This window comes from Telmatherina bonti, assembly GCF_933228915.1.
Source record: "Telmatherina bonti genome assembly, chromosome: 4".
Lineage (NCBI taxonomy): Eukaryota > Metazoa > Chordata > Actinopteri > Atheriniformes > Telmatherinidae > Telmatherina > Telmatherina bonti.
In genome coordinates this window covers 27,941,560-27,962,072 of record NC_136622.1, presented here as the reverse complement: position 1 = coordinate 27,962,072, position 20,513 = coordinate 27,941,560, and the positions used below count along the sequence as shown (strand labels likewise).

General features: G+C 41.3%; 2 protein-coding genes across 4 annotated transcripts in view; both read right to left on the bottom strand.

The window, feature by feature from the left end:
• On the bottom strand, positions 1–744 carry gp9 (glycoprotein IX platelet; the record flags this gene model as incomplete). Its single annotated transcript, XM_079238540.1, has 1 exon — positions 1–744. The coding sequence occupies one exon, from the start codon at positions 742–744 to the stop codon at positions 1–3; it is 744 nt and encodes a 247-aa protein (XP_079094666.1).
• Positions 745–4,400: 3,656 nt separating this feature from the next.
• LOC306755103 (IQ motif and SEC7 domain-containing protein 1-like) overlaps positions 4,401–20,513 on the bottom strand; it is a 37,825-nt gene continuing 21,712 nt past the window's right edge. For 2 of the 3 annotated variants that reach the window (XM_079239358.1, XM_079239359.1), the window contains exons 2-14: positions 16,622–16,901; positions 15,035–16,311; positions 14,307–14,468; positions 13,853–13,975; positions 13,310–13,476; positions 12,306–12,445; positions 11,140–11,169; positions 10,812–10,937; positions 10,620–10,719; positions 10,193–10,354; positions 9,725–9,901; positions 8,008–8,057; positions 4,401–6,692 (exon numbers count right to left, since the gene is read on the bottom strand). In XM_079239358.1, coding sequence (XP_079095484.1) covers positions 6,162–6,692; positions 8,008–8,057; positions 9,725–9,901; positions 10,193–10,354; positions 10,620–10,719; positions 10,812–10,937; positions 11,140–11,169; positions 12,306–12,445; positions 13,310–13,476; positions 13,853–13,975; positions 14,307–14,468; positions 15,035–16,311; positions 16,622–16,901 — 3,325 coding nt within the window. In that variant the 3' untranslated portion in view covers positions 4,401–6,161. The remainder of the gene's footprint in view (positions 6,693–8,007; positions 8,058–9,724; positions 9,902–10,192; positions 10,355–10,619; positions 10,720–10,811; positions 10,938–11,139; positions 11,170–12,305; positions 12,446–13,309; positions 13,477–13,852; positions 13,976–14,306; positions 14,469–15,034; positions 16,312–16,621; positions 16,902–20,513) is intronic. The other variant, XM_079239360.1, reaches the window with a different exon arrangement.

Genomic DNA, 20,513 nt, shown 5'->3' with positions numbered 1-20,513 from the left:
TCAGGTAGCCTTAATCTTTATGTTGTGCTTCTTATGTAACACATCTAATACTTGTGGCAGCAACTCCATGTCAATAAGCGGCCTTTCTGATTCCTCGGTCCAGGTGAGAGAGTCCCAGTCCTCATTGACCTCCAACAGTCCAGTGTACAGCCTCCTTCTGTGTTTAGGCTTTAGTGAACGCAAAGAATCGGCCTCGAATCCTGAATGCCTCTCATGAAAGGACAGAATGAAAGTGGACCTTCTTGCAAGTTTTAGGTTCCACAGAAGCAACAGAATAAGGCAGCACAGCATCACTCCTAACACAGTGGTGTGTGTCGCATAAGAACAGCTTGTTAGTTTGCAGCTGGAGAAGTAGTCATCTGGAAGTTCAGAGATAGCTTTCTGAGCCACCGAGCTGGGACTGGAACAAACAGGTTCCCCTGAAACAAGAGCCTTGTTCCTCAGCAGCCAGTTTCTAAGGTATTGGATTCTGCAGTCACAGTGGAAGGGGTTTCCAGACAAGGAGACCTTTTTCAGCCATTGAAATCTATCAAACAGGCCTGGAGTCACAGAGGTGAGCTGATTGTCTCGCAAATGGAGCTCTGTGGTCTCTGAAGGCAGAAGAGGCAGCTCCATCAGGGAGCTGCAGTTGACGTGCAGCTCGGCAGGCTGGAGAGCTGAGCAGATGCAGGTCTTATCAATACTGTCAGCACTGGATGAGGTCAGAAAGACGAAGGTAACTATGTTTAAAAAGGAGAGCAGCATCCTATGGGGTCAAAATTAGATTATAGTTAATAGTGAAAATGATCTCACATTGCTTTTAAAAAAATCAAACGTTGTACATAAAGTTGCACATTTGGCCACGAATAGCATGAAGCAACAACCAAGATAAGCACAGTTCAAACGTGTAATTCAGCAGTCAGATAATTTTTTTTTTCTTTAAAAAAAAAAAAGGAAAACCAAACCTTTTAGAGTCAAGCCAACCTCCACGTTACTACTTGTGATCCCAGTCATTGTAGAAGTCCTTTAGTTCTTGCTCAGTTTTAGTTTCAAGATATACTTTAAAAGATTTTTTTTTTTCACCTCATTTTTTATGTAACAGACGCGTTAAGTAATTTGAGTTATCACACAGTGTGTACAGAGCAGCGTCAGTGTGGGGAAATTACCAATAACACTGCAGTTTCCTAACATGTGACATAAGGAAAGCCCATCTGCTTTATTGAGATAAGAGTTTATCTATTAAAAAAAGTGCCAGAGGCTCTCCCATGCAGCAGTGCATTCACTGCAGTGCCGGGGGAAGACGTTTAACTGCAAATTACAGCTTGAGGCATGTGATGCATCATATAGAAAATACTCAACGATAGTTAGGAAACAACAGTGGGGGTGAAAGTTAGTAAACAGCAGCTGTGATAGAAAAACATCTCTCAGTGGAAGATCAGCTTCAGAGCAGCGGTGTGAGGCTGAGCAGGAAGCGAATGATCATCCATTTTCAGCAAACTGCAGTTAGTACACTGACGACCCATAGGTGGTGTAATGGCACAGATTGTGTAATTCTTTTAGGCTTTTTTAATGCATGCCCTCTGGTGGAAATGTTGCAGAAGGAGAGATTCAAGTCAGAATCTGGAAGTGGAATAGACACAAGTGTGTGGATGTTTTCCATGGATTTTTCTGTTTTGGTGCATAAATGTGACAGATAGCAGGAGATTTCAACACATATTTCACAGAAGAAGACAATAAAAAGACTACAGCTGAATAAATGAGGCAAACATCACTTGTTAGGCACTTACCCACTAACCCTTTAAGGTCTGGGTTTACCATTTGGTAGACGTAAATTTGCTGTGACGCTGATGAATTTCTTTAAAATATTGTGGAAATAAGCCTGCCTGAGCAATCTCTACCATCTGGTTTGGGTATACAAAACACAAACTATGTGTTTGGTATAATACAATTGTTTCAAGTTTTAATCATTTCACTGTTGATACATTATCATCAACTTTTTAACATCTCAACCTTTTGCTAAAAACATTTATTCTTGTCCAAAACAAACAGGAAAAACCCATTTCCAGAAATATTCTGCGGCCTTTTTGTTTGTGTGAATGTTAAAGGGTTAATGGATTGAATCCGATATTGCATGTGTGTGAGTGTAAACCTGACCATCAGGTATTTCTAATCAATGGGTGACAGTAAAGTAGGAGCTTAGTCTTATTTTAATAATTATTAATCAAATTCATTGCATCAAAACTCACTTGTGAAGAAATCTTGGCACAAAACAGTGAATAATACTTAAGGGGAAAAAGGTAAAATTATATCTATATTTGAGTCCAAGCCACATTCATGCAGCACAAATAATATCCAGGCTCATTAACCGAACGAGAACCGGTCAAGCAACAAAGAACCTAAAGAACAAGGTATGCACTTACCAAGGTAAAAAACTAACCATGTGGAACTTTTCAGGTCTCACAAATGACCTTGTGCTAATGTCCACCATCAAGGCATCACTGACAGATGGACAGGCTGCTGAAATATCTGAGACTTTGGGACCAAAGTAAAAAAAAAATTGGTTTAAATTATAAGAGTTATGTTTGGAGAAAGGATAAGGAAAGGATTCCCAGCATGAGAACATTCTCCCACCCCAAGCACAGTGATGGTAGAATCAAGTTTATTTCCCTTTATGCTGCGTCCAGGCCTGGGTGGCTCGTCATACTATTGTAAGAAGGGAGTAGAACCCGAGGTAGTGAACTAAATCTGAAGAAAAGGTGGGTCTTGCAGCAAGATTAGAAAAGTTAATGTAACAAGCTGTTCAAAGAATGGGAGCCATATTTGCTCCATGCTGAAGGAGAGCACTGACCAAACTCGACAACAGATTTACAACTGACATGAGTAAAAAATATACAGAGTTTTTCCGCAGGCTTGTAATATTTAATCATGGTCAGCTAAGTTTATCTCCACTTATTTTATCTGTGCTCTATCTTTAGTTCTCCTGAAAAAGATCTGATATTTCAGGTCATTTTCATGCAAACGATCCAGAAGTCGAAAACATGACTAAAATCAATCATGTCAATAAAAGTCAGACACAATAATCAAGAATTCTGAATGCACAGCAAAGACACCCAAAACATGTACCATAAGTCATATATTTGTTTATTTTGCGTTCTCAACAATGTCACAGTTGAAGTTTTACAATAACTGGGGTCAATAACTGACTCACTACTCACTGTACAAACAGAATGCACATATAAATGAGGCCATTCCTGTCTTTTCCGTTGTTTTCATATTTGTCTCCAGCCAGACTTAACAGTTCGCAGCAGGATGAGTGTATATTTGTCCGTGTGTACATTATGTATGTGTGATACAAGACAGCTGGATGCAAATGGTAGCACACTTTCTAACAGTCTGTTTGTGATTTCCACAGCAAATGTCAGTTCCTAACGGCTGGAGGCAGAAACAATCGATATGTTCACTTAGCACCCCTCGCATTCATCCATGAAGTGACGTATGTACATCCTTGTCCTAACTGTGGATATCAGAATAGAGCACTGATCATATACACATTATGTACATCTCCATTATCCCCAGTCTTGGTCCCTTTACAGTCATCACAAAGATAAACTCTCTTGCCAAGCAGTTCATCCGCTTGCACATCGAAATCCCATATTTACACAATGAAAGCCCTCGGCAACGAAGTGCAAAGTTCTTTTATGTTTGTCATTTACATGATGGCTTTGTTGATGAAATGCATGCTGAGCTTTAATAACTACCAGACAAACATGGAACAACAAGAACACATCAACGTCAGAAAATTCCTCATGAAATCAAAAACCCAAAAGAGAAGTCCAAATTTATAGGCTGACTTCTTCCCCATCAGCTCACAGTGAATAGGACACATGATGCATCAGATCCATGCAGTGCATTGTTGGGGTACTTTCTCACATAGATATGACTGTAGACACTAACGCGCGCCAAAATAAACAGGTTCGTCGGTTTCACATCATCCCAAGATTTCAGAATTCTAGCAAAGACATGAAATCAATGGAAAGACACATTCAACTGATCATTAATGTCCCGCGTGTGATATGTGTGTAGATCTGAGGGAAAAGGTGTAAAGCCTGATTTCTGGCCATGGTTTTCTTCATGAACGTTAAAATACATGTACACCCTGAATATTGGGACAAACAGTTTACAGTCACTAATTTACACACTAGAATAGACTTATTTGTTGAATGTAGAAAGATATTCTTTACATATACCCAGTTCTTTTGTTCAGCTTGCATTTTGTACGTTATAACTGCATTTCCTGAAAAGAAAGAAAGAGTTCTTTCATGTGTGCTTATCCAGCAAAATATTTCTGTTTCACCCAAGAGACATTTTCCTTTTTATTAAAATATATACACATTCTTCTATCCACTGTGAACTGTTTTAAGTATTTATATATTTTTAAATGAAGAAAAAAAAAAAAAAGCAAATTTTTTTTTCACCTGAATCTCATCCTGGACAACAGACTTTAACTTTTAAGCTCAAGTCTGCGTTTTCTGAACATGATTGCACTTAAAACTTGCTATGGTAACACTGATTTGTTATACAATGTGCAGAGGAAAACCTCACATCAATAACATTACATGCAAAAAACTCACTTACTAGACATTCCACTAAACTCCAAATCTGTACCTCTTGGAAGACCACGAGGACAACTAGACATTAATTTACCAAGAAAGAATCTGACAGGGGTCTGAAAATGAAAATAAATAAATAGTGACATGAAAAACACATGGGGGGGGGGGGGAGACCTTTCTTGTTTTTGATGTACAAAATCAGGACAAAGATATTGCACATATAAAGAAAAAAAAAAAAGATGGGTGGGGGAAATTCTTTAGTGTGTAATAATTGATTAAATTCATTCACCAAATCTTTTTGTTGAATGAAAATGAATTTTAAAAAGGCAAAAGAAGATTTAAGTTTTTTTTTTTTTCTCGTGTCGATTTAAAGAGCCAAGAAAGCAGCTGTTGCATATGTTAAAGGCAACAGGCTGGTGAACACTTTCTGTGGGGCCCATCTGTAACAGGAACCAAGCCTCAAAGTGTTGAAAAAGTCTTTTCACTCTTTATTCATCATCACTGTTATGTGGTTTGAGCAGCCAAAGTCTGAGAAAATGAGCTAACAGCCCAGTTTATCAGCTGAAATAAATTACCAGGAAGAGTTTGCTTTGAGGCTTCCGCTCTTACCAAACAGCGTTTCTGGGCCCTCATGCGACAGCTGCCATCGAGAAGCTCTTTCTGATCCATCGGAAAGGCAATAACTCCAGAACAGATTGAAGGCTGGACTGAATGGGAGTTCACTCCTTTCAGATCTACATCCTGTCACCACAGAGTCAGTATGATACTGATAAAAGTCATTTTTGCTGAAAATTGTAAGTTTAATCTTACAAATTACTTTACACACAATATACTGTACATGAAGTCTCGACTAAATAGATTATGCATTAATAATTGGCACATTTATTTATGAGAGCTAGGAGACAACACATATAGCTGTCATCTACAGTAAATACAGCACTAGAACTACTGTGACTGACTCAGTCGAGTTACATGTCCTTTGATTTAAGTTAATGTGAGATGGTTATATCTAGAATTTTCACTATATATGAGCTCTACAGGAGGCAACAACAAAGAGCATTCGTATGATGGCAAACTTAAAGGTCGACTTCTGAAAGGCTGTGCCCGAGAAACTGTGAAAACAGTCAGCCATCGTTTCACCCCAGGTCACCCTGATTATGTGAAGGTAAAACAGGTTATTTCAGGGGATGAAGTAGCAGGTAACAGCTTGTGGAGAAGACATTGCTCTTCAGCTGGACAGTGTGTGTTGAAAACTTGGAGCATCTCCCTGTGCAGACACCCCACCACCTCTACTCTACACCCAAAAAACCAAAAAAAAAAAAAACCACCCTGATGGGCCCATAATCAGGCAAGCTAGTAAAGGCCCCTAGTGGAAGATTTGAGTCCAATTTCCATCCTGCATATTAGTTGGACCTGGAAGTGAAAAAGGTGTCTGCGTGTGATATTTCCCCATCACAGCAGCTAAAACACAGTGGACAGGCCATAGAGTCATGCTGTCAGTCCCTTTGGTGTAAGCGATTGTCCCTCCTTCATTAAGTTCCCTCCTTGCTTCTCCTCTCTGCGTTTGGAGCATCACACTACGGTGCTGATGCCACTGTGTTTGGGTTTGGGCCCGCCAGGCGCCGAACCCGCTTGCTGACTGTGGTGGTGAGGGCCGTGTTGGGAGTGTGAGGCGTGATGGGAATGCTGGCCGTAATGGCTGTGCTGTGAGTGGGGGTGCTGGAGAGCATGCGAGGTGTAGGCTGGGTGCTGGTGGTACTGTGTGTGAGGAGGCGGGTGGTAGTGGTGGTGGTGGTGGTATGGAGGGGGATTCTGTGGGACCTGGCAGTACTGGGAATGGTGGCCGTGGAGCTGCGCTGCCTGTGCTGCCTGTGCTGTGTGATGCAGGTTGGTCGGGTGGGGCTTGTGGGATATGAGGGTGGGGTGACCTGGTTGTGGGAGAGGGGGGTGGCTCTGAGATGGTGGCTTCCCCCGTTTGCTACCAAACAGCGATCCAAGAATGGACGTGGAGGCTGAGTTAGGAATGGAGGAATGGCAGCGGGGTGCGCCCTCACGTGGCGTGGTGGCTCTTCTTCTTGTGTGTGGGCTGCTAATGATGGACCCCTGCAGGATGGAAGAGAGGTAACAGCATTTCTGTCAGACACTTACCAAACTATAACTAAGACGCACTAGCAGGATGAATTCACAGTTGGCATATTTCAGATAAAGAAGTAGCAAAATGTTATAGAGCATGCAAATGAGAAACTGAAAATGTTTTCATGAGAGGCAGCAGCAGGAAAATTTCAGCTTGAGCAAACACTTGATGACAACGGGAGCCTATATTCAAACAAACTGCGGTTAAAAAGTTAAGTGTCTTGAAATAGTGAATCTGCAACAAGAAAAAATCACATGAATACTTCCGTGAGCGTAAATAGTGACATGAACAGGGGTATAGATCCAAAATATTTCATCTTTATTGTGCCAAAACCTCTTTGAGTTATACATGCAACTTTGTATTGTCAATGGAGGCACAGTTTCCACATGCAGAGGGTGTGACAGGCAAAGTCATCATCCACACATTAGCATTCAACTAGAAGTCAGAGGGCAGGAGGAACTGAACTCTTGTATGCAGACTTTGCCACAGGCCTGGATGCTCTTCCTCCTGTTTTGGGTCCAAAACTAGTAACACGTGCAAATCCTCCTTAAAAAAAAAAAAAAAAAAAAAAAAAAACCTTCCTCTTTGGCACGCTTCATCAAAGTGTGGAGAACGTCTACTGGATTATCCTTGAAAGCAGAATGAAATTTCCAGGGTTCCAGGCTTAAACTCAACATATGAACTCATGGTCACATGAAATGGGTGTAAAATGAATTAATGAAATCCACATCTTTCTAAGTCCATGTGATGCCCATCTCTGACTAATAGGTCTACATTCCTTCCTGAACCTCACAGCATCTAAGACAAGTTGTGGATAAGAAAAAAAAGACAGACCCAGACAGGGAGAGGGGCTGCAGGAAATGAGGAGCTTCCTAGAGTCTTTCAGAGCTACCACCCTGCCAAAGAGAAGAACCAAATGAAAACCACTTGGATGTGATTGAATGAAAGACAGAGACAGGTGGCAAGGGGAGGGATCAGAGGAGGCATTAGTGGGAGTCATGCTTGTTTGAGGGGATAAGTGTATATTGGTCATATAACATGACCACAACAGGAGATCGCTGGCTTCCAAAAAAAAGGGGCAGGATCAAAAGGCAGGCAACCCATGCATGCACACTAACTGAGGCAAGCAGGTTATAAGGCATCCCAGGAAGAAAAATAAATGATCCAAACAAATGGACTGAGTCTATGAAGCAAAGAAGGTGTAAGACCAAAAATAAATGGAGTGTTTCACAGTGCACATCATCACATAGAGAGTAGCTTGGATACCAGCTGCTTCCAACTTACTTCCATATTGCTGTCTAGTGATCCTGCACTGCTGCGACGCCCTCGCTTGCCTGCCCGAGACATGCAATACCAGAGATTAGAGATCGACAGCACTTCTGGATCGACTACAAACGTTTTCGGAAGCCCACCAGTCCCATAGGGGGCAGTGCAGTGGATTGTGACTGTGAGTAAAGTCCAAATATGAGTGGGAGGGGAAGAGGGCATTCAGGTCTGAGAAGGTGGTGGTTGACAGGTGGTACCGTGGTTTTTGTTGTTACAGTGAAATGCAAAGCTGCATGAAAAATCCCAAAGATTTTACATTTTAAAAATGCACTTCTAACTGGAGGCAGAGTCGAGCTTTACTTTATAATGTTGAAAGTATGATCATAAATCCCACCAATTTCCGACTCCATGAGCATCAAATCTTGGTGACCGAGCAAATGTCCATGAAGGAGGTGACCAAAAGGCTGCCGCGTATCACAAAAATCCCTTCACAGGGTTGATGTCGAATCAAAATTTTCACTGTTTTCTCTCTTGATTTAATTTGACACCTAAGTTTTAATGTTACCACAAGATTTTTTGTTTTTACCCATACAGGCCAAGCTAAGCAAAGAGCCAGTCTCAGTGACACTCACAACGGAGGAGACACACCAAAAGCAACACAGTGGCTGCTGCACATGGAATGTGTAGGCATATACAGGTCTGAGGGTGGACGGAGCACTTTTGCCATTGTAAGGCACACTCAGCCAGTGATATATGACCAATAATTACACATAAACAGGAAAATAACTGATGTATATGGACAGTAAAATACATATGAAATGGAAGATGGCAAGAAAAAAAGGAGAAAACAAACATAAAAAAAATGACCCCACTAACATGCCACATCCTGCACTGAAAACCAAGGGACACAGGAGGGCAGGGGCACATCTGTGGACTTTATCTATCTGACCTATCATTTCCCACTCAGGTAGTGATCAGAAGAACAAAGAATGTCAACTGTGATGCAGACCCCAAAAACTGGATTTCATTGTGTTATCAAGTGAATCACCTGATAACTTCACATAGCCATCACCTGCAATGAATGAAATGCAATTCCTGCTTCGGATGCACAGACTGCTACACACTCATATACATGGATATGAAATGACTGCAGAGACTAGATCTGGATCTTGTTGCTGCTCAAATATGTATAGATCAGTACTTTCCTTATATGTGAGTGGAGATGATATGATTGTTCACTAAAACAATGTATTTTTATGAAATGTGTTGGATAAAACAAACTTAAGATATGCTAAGTAACAAAATAAAATAAAAAAAAAGATGATAAAACTATCAATGAAAGAAACTCATCCAAATGAACCGAGGTGAGAACTACCCATCAATTTCATTCATCACTGAGAAGACAAGTCCTGAAAATCTGCAGTTTTACACCCCAAAAACAACGTTGTCATCATCTTCGAATCGTCAAACGCTGCAGCACGCTTTAATTTCTAAAACAAAGTATGCCGAGTACAAAAGAAGTTAAACATTGAAGAAACACCTTCCAGACCAAACCATCCAATCATGAGGGAGTTAATGGATTTAAAGGGGGAGAACTCTAAAATCAATGTATGGTGCTGTGAAACAACATTTTGCTATTTTTATCCCCTTTATATCATCAGAGAGGTGGAGAACAGAAGGAGCGCTTTCCCTCTCCAGAACCAGCGGGTAACAGACAAGGATGTTTTGGCTATACCTGCTTCAGAGAGGTCTCGCAGGGAGCTGCTGAGGGCGCTTCTCTTCAGGCCCTCTCCCATGGCATAGCTGTCATCCAGACTAGCGCGGTTCATGTTTCCATTGCCAGCTTCCTTCTTCAGGCCGGAGCTCTGAGACAAGCTGGGTCTCACCACTCCCTTCTGCTTCTCAAGCTCAGCTGTGGGGGAAAAAAAAACCCCAAAAAGGACGTGGAAACAGTGAGATAACAAGTTTCTGTCGCCTGTTTCTGTTTGAAGTTTGTGAAAAGTCCAACACTGACACATATTATTCTGGTCATGCATGTAACACCAGTTTCCAGTGTCCAGAATAATTTTCTGCTCCTTCTGACAGCCTGAAACTGCTGCAGCCAAATAATGAGAACCATGCCTCGATTCCACTTTACTCAGTGTGAGGAAGACGGACAGAGTGAGAGAAGTGGGGATGGGAGGGAAAAAAAAAACCAACTCACACTCTATTCTGTATTTCTCCATTTCTTGCACTTCTGCAATAGACTCTCGCAGGTCATCTGTAAACTTCTTGCGGTCCTGGGGGTTGGGCGCATTAAAATTGATGAGCACCTTGATGTCTGCTCCTGGTATCGCTGATGTTAGTCTGATTCCATTTGGGTAATCTGGATCAATGGCAAAAAAAGAAAAAGGAGACATTCACAAAATGTTGATTGGTTATAATTAAGGTAAACTACAATGTAGGACCCTTTCTAGAGTTTGGAGAGTGTAAACAACATTGCAACCCTCTGTTCTGAGCTCTGATTTATCCTGAATCCTGAAGTATCATGTGTTACTGTGCTTCATCGAGCCTTGTGATGCAAAACACTGCCGGCTAATACGCTGCAGGCATAAAGACTGACTAAAGAGGAAACACTCAGTGCCACCTACATTGGTTTTCAAACAGCATGACTTGCATCCCATAGAGAGAGAAGGACTGTCTGAAGCTGTATGTAACTGAATTCTTCTTCTTTTGGAAAATCTTGGTTACCTGAAATCAAGCAAAGAAATTACCAAAAGGCTTGGTGTGTGGGGGTAGAGGAGGACATAGGAGGTGAGGAGAGAAGGGGAGAGGGCTTTTACCACTAGTAGGTCATTGAACAGGAAGATCTCCCGCTGGTGCAGGCCCAGCTTCTGGAGCTTGTTGGGATCTGGCACTTCAAACAGGCGACAGTAACACACCAACCGGCGATGGGGAAGTGACAGCACCTACAAGACACACACACACACACACACACACACACACACACACACACACACACACACTTTAGAGGTAATTATGGCCTCAGGCTACAGGATAATGACGAACAGAAGTTGCCTTAAAAAAAAAAAAAAAAAAAAAGAAATATATATTTTTATACTTGTGTGACATCTTGTAAAGGCACAAATAGTGAAATGATAAAGTACTTACACATCCTAAGCCATGATGTAGTGATCCAATCTAAAAATAGAAGACAAAGAAGATGTTATATGCTGATGTGTTTGGATTATTTACACATAGTGAGTTCCCTATATGGTAGGTCAGTGCTTCTTTTAAACTGGAGGCTGCAAGAACAATTAGCTTAGTTGGTGTTAATAACAGCATGGTCATGGTTTCTATCCACATACTGGCCACTTTTTATTCCCAGTGCTCCTGTAAGTCAAGGATCATTCCTTACTGTCAGATTTGAGAGAATTCAAAATGATGATGGAAGAAAAAAGTAATCCTCGCCCTAAAGCTCTCTCAATGCAGCACTGCTGGAGCTGATTATTCCAACAGTATTTAAATGCTTTACCAAAAGTACTTCCTAAATATGCAATTAAGTAAGGACAAGTGATCTGTTTAAATGAACAAAACAGGCTCTGTGCACGAAAAAGAGCTTTCAAACAGGCTGCAGAGGTTAACCATACTTTTAACCTTTAGAAACATTACTTCCTGAAGATTTAATGCTAGTATGACATGTTGTTGTTTTTACTTACTGAAAGGATGAGGTGCACTCTGAACAAAATCCATACACAGTATTGGCCCGATATATTGATGTAAAATAATTAGCTCTCATAAAAACAACATTAAAGCACTGAACTCAGCTACTCTGATGTGGCTCCACTGTGTTATGGAACTGCGTGTACCTTTTCCTCTAAAACCATGTAAAGACTGTAACGTGCCAAAAAGGCAGCATGTGCCAATTTTTCATCAGACTGCAGCACTGGCCAACATCTCCCAAGGGCTTTGGGTGTGTTAAAATCAACAGCGTGAAGGTCTAAACTCAGGCGTGTCCCTGGTCAAGCAATTACACCCACAGGAACAGATGACTCTTCTAAATCTCCCATTTCCTCTTGCGACATGAACTCAGTCATTTTGGGACTAGAAGTTAGGAGAAAAGTACTAATGCCAAGAAGAAAAAAATAAACTGGACAACCTACTAACAAACAAACAAAAAAAAAAACAGCAACAACAATAACAAAATAAAAAAAATTAAAAAAAAAAAAATCAAGAAACTTTATTTCTCATACTAGAGATTTATGTCTGACATGTAACAAAAGTGAAAAATGTACACATTAAGTCATCTTAACAGAAAGGTAACAGACATTACTTACTGGTTTCTTCCCAACAATGAGCTTCTCAACCTTTTGCACCTGTGAGACATGGTCTTCGTTGGTCTTAAGTTCCCGCTTACGAATCCGCTCGTAGATGCCAACAAGCGTCTCTCTGGGTATATCCTCTCCATCATCAACACCTGAAACACAAACAGGAGTAGATTTATAATAGTTTACGCTAACAGGGTTTATTTTAGTTCCTAATGAAATCTATAGTCAGCAGAAATGTGAAAAAATACAGCTGTCCCTATGCTGTCCTTAAGCTCCTTCCCTCACAAAACCATGAAATCAAATTAGTTCCAGCTACGACCCTTACACAACAGTCAAAGGCTAAACTACCGGCATCACACTGATTTTGCACTAACCCTGCACAACCAACGCAACAACTACAGCACATTCACAGAAAAGAGAAGTTAGCAGCTTACTGGTACAGGAAAAGAACAAGTTCTGAAGAACTAAATGTACTAGTTACTGGATGTAACTCCATACATCTGATTACCCTGATGTTCTAATGTTTTCAACACCAGTGTCTTTTAGTCCCCTTCTCTTAAAAAGTCCAAGCTCTATTCATTTATTTCTTTAACGGGATTGGGCTTACAACTTCACCTGTAGGTTTTTATGCTACCAACTCAAGCTTTCTGAGTGAACATGCACACATTTGCATTTTCCAAAAAGTAAAAAATACAAAAAAAAAAGGTCAGTGTCTGTCTTGGCTGGCTACATTTTTAAAGCCAAGAGGAGGGCCAGAAGTTTAGTTTCCCATCAGACTGCTTGAATAACAGTAAGCTTTTAAGCTTATTAAAGATTCAGCTTTAATTGCACCTGCTATGTCAGAACATGTGAAGCAGAACAGCTGCAAACAGTTTTATATTTGAGAAGTACTCCTAAAACTACTTATCTAAACTGCAGGAGACAATAAAATAACAGTTATATAAATGAAATATACTGGCACTAAGGTTCTGTTGATGCAAACTGGTATTTATGTTTGTTGCCAGGTTTGTTACCTCTTAAATTCTTGATAAAGTCTTCCAATTTCATCTTCCTCTCAGGCTTGACATTGGGACTGTACATGTCAGTGTTGAGGAGAATGATTGCAAAGGCTAAGATGAAGATGGTGTCAGGGTTCCTGAACTGTCGCACCACTGTGGGGTTACAGATGCAGTAGCGCTGGCTGGAGACAGAAGAACAATGTCAGCCAACAAGCCACTTTAGACCACACAGCACACACAAACAATTCATCCTCAGAGTGAGGAAATGTTTTCAACATCGTCAGAGGAAAGCAGAAGTAAAGCTGTAACGGGTTCTCTTTGTGTACCAAGAATTATCTAGACAATGCAGCTGTGAAAGATGATGATGTGTGATGCATGATAGCATTTTAAACAATAATACTTCTGATAGTGTGGGACTTTATTCTTTATCAGTCCATGGTTGAATTATCACAGTAAATCCTAGATTTCTAAAACAATTTCTCAGATAAAGTAAATTATTTCTGATCATTATTAAATTGATTATTTCTGTACGTGTTAAATGTCAGTGTGCAGCCAAACCTGAAGGCCTCGATGAGCCGCTCTACCTTCTGAGCTTCACCCTGAACACGAATGTGGTTCTGAAACTTCCTGAGGGCTTCGTCAAGCTCCATGCCCTGGAAGTCCATTTCATCTACCACACAACTGTAAACCAAGGAGAGAAATGAGAGATGATCAGGATGTTGCTGTTTTCTCAGCTCAGGACTACTTTGTTATCTAAAAGGGGATTGCTTGCCCAGATACAGAGTTGTACAAAGTCCTTTACAGCACTGCACAGTTGTTTTAATTGCAGGATATCTTTTAAAATATATATTTTTTTGCAATTAAAAGGACTTATTTGGAAAGTAAACATGTCCATGTACAAGAAATCTCTTCATCTGTGTGTTTATATCCATTTTAATTCTCAAATCTGCTTTATTTTCACTCTATTGTGCTAAAATTCAGGAAAGATAGCAGGGAAACGAGTCCTACTTACTCCAAGACGTCTCTGTTAAACTGCTTCTGTCGATTGCCAAGAAATTCTCCAATCATTTGCCTGCTGAGCCCCTTTCTTTGAAGTAGGAAGTGGGCTACACCAACCGGCGTGTCAGGGATGAATCCTCTCTCAGTCAAGTACTGAATACCCTTCTCTGGTTTCCTGCAAAAATGATTTATGCATCAGTATGTTACATTTTAAATTCCAAATACTAAAACTGGACAGAACAATTTTTGAATGACTAAATCTTTAAAAAAAATATTAAATGACTTCTGGAGGCAAAGAATTTTATCCAGGAAAATGATGCATTATTTTCTCCTACTCCTCATTAAAATCTCATAATAAAGATGTGAAAGCCCTAAAACAAATGCACTTATTTCAAGTCTGTAATCAGTAACATTTCATTGTATGTAATTGAGTCCATTTGAATCCTTGTGCCTTTTTATAAATTAGCCTTTAGGCAAGGTTTCTCTAGAAAGAAATAAAAAATAGGGTTTCCAAGAAAGAAAAGAACCCGCTGTAACATTACACTCCCAAGCCGATCACTCTTTAAACTTTTACACAAATGGCTTTCAAAATATCTTTGTATTGGAAATTGACACCACCTCTGTTTGCGGTAACAATGTGGGGACCATTTTCTGAGAGACCTCTCTATCATCTAGTCCATCTGCTTGGCGCACACTGCAATTTCTGGTCGAGCACCTGCTCCATCAGAGCTGAGCACTTACTTGTTGAAAAGATTGAGGCCGATGCGGTAGTGTCTCTTGCGAATAACATCGTTACTGAAGATGGGTGAATCCCAGCTGTTGCGAGTCTCTTTGTGGTAAGTCTGCTTACTTAGCGTCTGCTCTCGTAGGCTGTCTCTCGACGAGGATTCAGAGCTGCAGTTTATGGTGTCGTTTGAGTTTGATGTGCTGTTGATGCTGTCATTGTCGCCATCAGAGAAGTCCGATTCAGACTTACTCTGTCTGTTTGCTGAGCCGTTGATGGCTAAGTGGCTTTCTAGCTGTCGGTGGCGATGGCGTAGAGGTGCGTCGTCATCTCGGGAGGGAGCTCGTGGCGGGGGTCCATGGGAAATATGTTTGGGGCTGGCTTGGGATGAGGTTACGATGTGGCCATGGGGTTCATACACAGGCGGCCGTTTGACAGAGCCACGGTCAGACCGGTCACTGAGCTCTGCAGAACTATCACTAGGAGGTTCAATGGTCAACAGAGGGAGGTGGTCCATTCGAAGACGCTGCTCTTGGCACTCTAGAGAAGGAGTGCTGCGACAGCTTGTGTCTGTGTCACGACCCTCATCTTTAGGGTCAACAGGCCAGTATTCCTGAGAGGAGTTGACTGACCGCAACCGTAAGTTCGATTCTGTACTGGATGGCTGATCCCCTCTTGACAGAGGGATAGCAGAGGACATATCCTCCTCATCAATGAACAAAGTAACATCACTATAGGATGCCATCGCATCATCGTGCATTCGTGCGGCTGCCCGGCGGTGGGACTTCACCTGATAGGGCACTTGGCCCTCCACCTTGGAGCAACCCATTGCTTCAGGATCAGGACCTTCATCCCCCTGAAGACTGCGACAGTTCAGTGCGTCATCTATCGACTCGGCCAAAGACTTGACCTGCCTGGAAAAGGCATCCTCCAGCTCCGTGATGGCATCTGTTAGGTCCCCCTGCGGAGCTGGGTGAGATGGCAGGTTTGACTGTTGATGGACTTCGATATCTCCACATTCCGACTGCACCATGGACAGCGGGGTCCCATCCTCTGTCATGGACACCTGCCTCCCTTCGAAGTATGAGCTGTGCACTTTTTCGGGTCCCTCAAACGAAAGCTGCATTCTCATGTTAGAGAGAACGATGCGTCTGGACATACGGTTCTCTGACATAGAACTCCTAAGCCGTTCAAAGTTCTTGTTCATCTGATACTGACGGAAGGCTGTCTGGATTGTGCGAGCTGCATGCCGAGTTATAAATCTCCCACCATATTTACGCTCCAGCATCTCCACCTAGCAAAAAGAAGAGTAAACTGGCTGTGAAACCATGCCTCTCATGGGTTATTTAATCACATTTCTAAGCTGTTGATGACCTGTAAAGTCATAACCTGGTTGACAGAGATAATTCAGTTTTCACAGTTGTCAATGCTTCTGTCTAACAATAAAATTTATTCCCATTAACTGCATCAAGAATAATTTTATACATCAGGTTTTTGCATAAACTCAAAATACATTATTGGGGATAAAAAACAAACAAACAAACAAACATGTTTTATCATTTATTGTTGAAGCACACAATTCAGCAAGCCTTTTGTGGGGTTACCTGTTTATCCTGGAGGTCAGCAGAGAGCTCATAGCTCTCAGAAAGCGAGCGGGAGCGCTTGATGGCCTCCTCTTCAGCCTGCTTACGAAGGATGGATTGTGAGTGCTGGAGCTTAGGCCGACGGGGCCTCTGTGGTCCAGGTTGGACCCCGTGGCTGTAAAGCTGGCTGTCAAAACGATCAGGGCTGATGGCCGAGCCGTGAGTTACCGGGCCCTGGCCATAGCTGGCTCCACCATCCAGGGAAGGGCCACTGTCACTGGGCCGTCCATCCCCTTCCACACTGCAACAAGCACAAAGGGAGAAAAGCTTTTAGGACATGTAAAAAAGGATCATTTTAGAAAGTTATTTCAAGATGTTTCACAGTGCGAAGCAGCTTTACTCAATGGGCTCATGAACAAAACTTGATAAAGGTTAAAAAAAAAAAAAAGAAAAGAAAAGGTATTAAAATCAACAGGAAAAAAAACTGCTGAGTGTAAAATGAGTAAAGCCATTTCTCTGACATGCTGATTTACAGATTAATAAAATCCTGCCATAAGCCTTAAGCTGTGTGATATGTCCATACACATCGCAGAGATCAATATTCAAAATATCCTCGTAGTTCATGCTACACCTCACTGAGGAAACACAAATGCCACGTAAAGCCTCCCAGATGATTAAACAAATCTACCCTCTTTGTGTACTTGAGTCTTTTAGAAATTAAAACAAGGGGTTACTCACATACTCTTACGTTCTGCTGCTTTAAAAGAGGACTGCTTCTTGCGAAAAGACCGTCTGTTTTCTATAAACTGCCAACTCTTCCTCCATATCTTGTCCACCATTCTTTCAGTCATGCAAAGTCCAGAGTACAGAGTACACAGGCTCCTCCAGGAAACCAAAGTTTATGCCTACTCAAGGGCCGATCAGAGACCAATGGTAATTACATCATATTTGCACGAGTGGTGACACACTGTTCCAATTCAAGATACAAAGTCCAGTTTCTGAGCAGAATGTCAGAGCAAATACAACTTCAGTGATCCATTAGAAAAAGTCCAGATGTAGCTGAGCAAGGTGTTGATCCGCTCAGTCAATAACATCACGCTGACATTTCTTCTCCTCCATGGTACAGCGCACTCGCAGTCTAATGTGTTTGAACTGTGACTTGACACACCCATACAGTGTACACAATCCACTTCCTTCATTAGACAGTCTGAAATCAACATACAGAAACAACAGCCTGCTGGCCAACAGCAAGAAATGCCGAGTGGAAGAGAAAAACTGAGTGAGTTCAAACAGTAGATGCATGTGTGAACTCTGTGACTGCTGTGGTTTTACCTAGAAAATCTTGCTCTTAACCGAGTACAGATTTACTGAACAAAAGACTCCCATTCACGGCTCTCAATTACTAACTGAGGCAAACAATTTGCCAGAGGTTCAGATGCTTTACAGTCTGTTTTGATGCATAATTCTCATTATGTGAATCTGATGCAAAATTCAACAACTTGCAACTTATAAAGACCTTTTGCTGTGATTTCACAATTTACTTTTCACAATTACTTTCCATAATTTATACTTAGGTTTTCTGTTGAGGTGAATGGCACACATTTTTATACCAAGGTGTTTAACTTTGATTTTACAATACGAGTTAGTGATTTTCTATGAATCACTGCTAAAATTACCACATTGCAATAAATTGCAAAACACTGCCCTCATAAGTGGGGGCATTTTGGCTTTGTGTTCAATTAAAAAGAGCAGCGCATTAACTTTAAGGAAGGAATATGTTGGATTTGCATTTTTAAAATGATGGTAAATGATATTAACCCTACTAATAGGAAGTAAATCATGGATTAAAAAGGAGTGTGTATGTCAGGAGTACACCTGATCTGGCTTTTCAGTGGGGGAAAGCAGTTTATAGGGCAAAGTGACACCCACAAAGGTGTAGTAGTGCCAAGTGGCAGTACTAATGGGAGGAATCTGAACCTAATTGTTTTCAGGGTCCCTCTGGAGAGCGGGAATATACATAAAGTGCAAAGCAGCAGACAGGGATGGGACAAAAAGAGGCATTAACACCACCAGATCAAGTACAACTTATCGAAAATCCTACTTTGTTACGTAATCAGCGCTGGAACAAATCTCTAACCATCTGTCATGACAAACTGCAAAGCTGCTATCCCTGGAGTTAAAAGTCACACCTTGCCTGCTGTCACGACACCAGAATACAGCTGAGAGTCAGCTTTGGTTCTGAAGTGTCTTTGCAACAAATCGGATTATTTACCTGGATAAAATGATGGCTGAAAAGGAAGCAATTATGTCAGTATCACCAAATCCAAATTATGTGACCTACCAGACAGAAATCCATAGAACTATGCATTTTATTTATTTATTCAATTTTGGATTAAAGGCACACAAATAATTTATTGAGCATGGGGAAAAAAATGACCACATAATAAAATTTATCATCTTTCTGTGCTCAAAATTTTAGAAAATATTTTAAACAGACTGCAATGACCAACACTTTGGTGCTAATTAAAATATCTAAACAAGTACTGGAAATATTGCCGTTTTAAACGCTGCACACTTAGGAGGAAGCCAAAAAAACTTTGGTAATCTCTTTGCGTTTCATCTTGCACCATCATCAGGTCAGTTAAGGATATATTTACAAAACCAGAAAGAAAGAAAGAAGTTTAGGGGTGGATAGCAAATGCTAACATGGTTACTTATGAAGGTTGACTTCACCAGGCATCCTAATCCTCATGTTAGCAGTCATTTTGAGCATTTGGGAAATCGTTTTTTTTTTCTCTACTTACTTGCTGGAAGTAACAGCCTTTCCAATGTTTTAACTCAGCTGTTGTAATTACTTATGAAACAGAAAAAAGGATTGTGTTGCATTTAACTGAAAACCCAAACTGCACGCCGCTTTCTAACAACTACACTGTCACTGGGTTTGTTGTCTGACTCTAACCAGTTCAATAACATGTAAGGCACTGAGTCAAAACCACAGCTGTAGTGCTGGCTTTGTTTCTGCCCAGCGGGACCACTGAGATGCTGCTTTTCTTCTATTTATTTATTTATTTTATTCTATTTAGTGCCTCACTTTCTACCAACCAAGTCTTTAGATGCGCATGAGGAAGAAAGCAAGAGAAAGTAGGTAAACTTTTTGCTCCAAGGTCATTGAATACTTTACAGAGTGAGGTCATTTACCCATAGTGGTGGTGGTGGTGGTGGTGGGGGGGGAGTAGGGATGTTGCAGGATAAAATAAGTGAGCCTTAAAGCAGAGCAGGACAACCACAGGGAGAATGAAGTGAATCTATAATGCATGCGTGTCTACATGCTTTCTTTGTAGCGTATGTGGATTTTGGAAGCACAGTTGAAGAGGTGATGCTGTCTCTGAACCACTTTCTGATTACAACTCCGCAGCTGCTGAAATATGACCTCACAAGGTTAGCAGCGACTGTACTTCTGTCTGGCTCTAAATCCACCAGGAGTCCTCTTTTGCTTCTGGTGTAGGCATTGGCTAACCATGTCGGCACGGATGGCAGTGATTTTCATCCGTGTGATTTAGAGAGTTTGGGGGGGGTCGAAAATCTCTCCTTCCTCGCTCCTTCCCTTCCAAATACATCCTGAGCAAACAGACCAAGGCCCCTGCCCAGGCCTCAACCCATTCCATCAGTTGGACCTGAGGGAGAAACATTCCTACGTCCCGGAAAAGAGGAGTCACATCTACAGGAGTTCTGGGAACAGAGGAAGGCTAATGAAGTGCAGACTGAAAGAGCGGTGGAGTGGCGTGGTGTAGCATCCAAATGAAGTCACAAAGATGTCTACAAACCAAAGAGTGAACTCCAAGAAAAATCTCAGCACAAAACAATACTGCTTACTCCTTACTTTCCAAAGCATCCTTATTTGAAAGATGTTTAC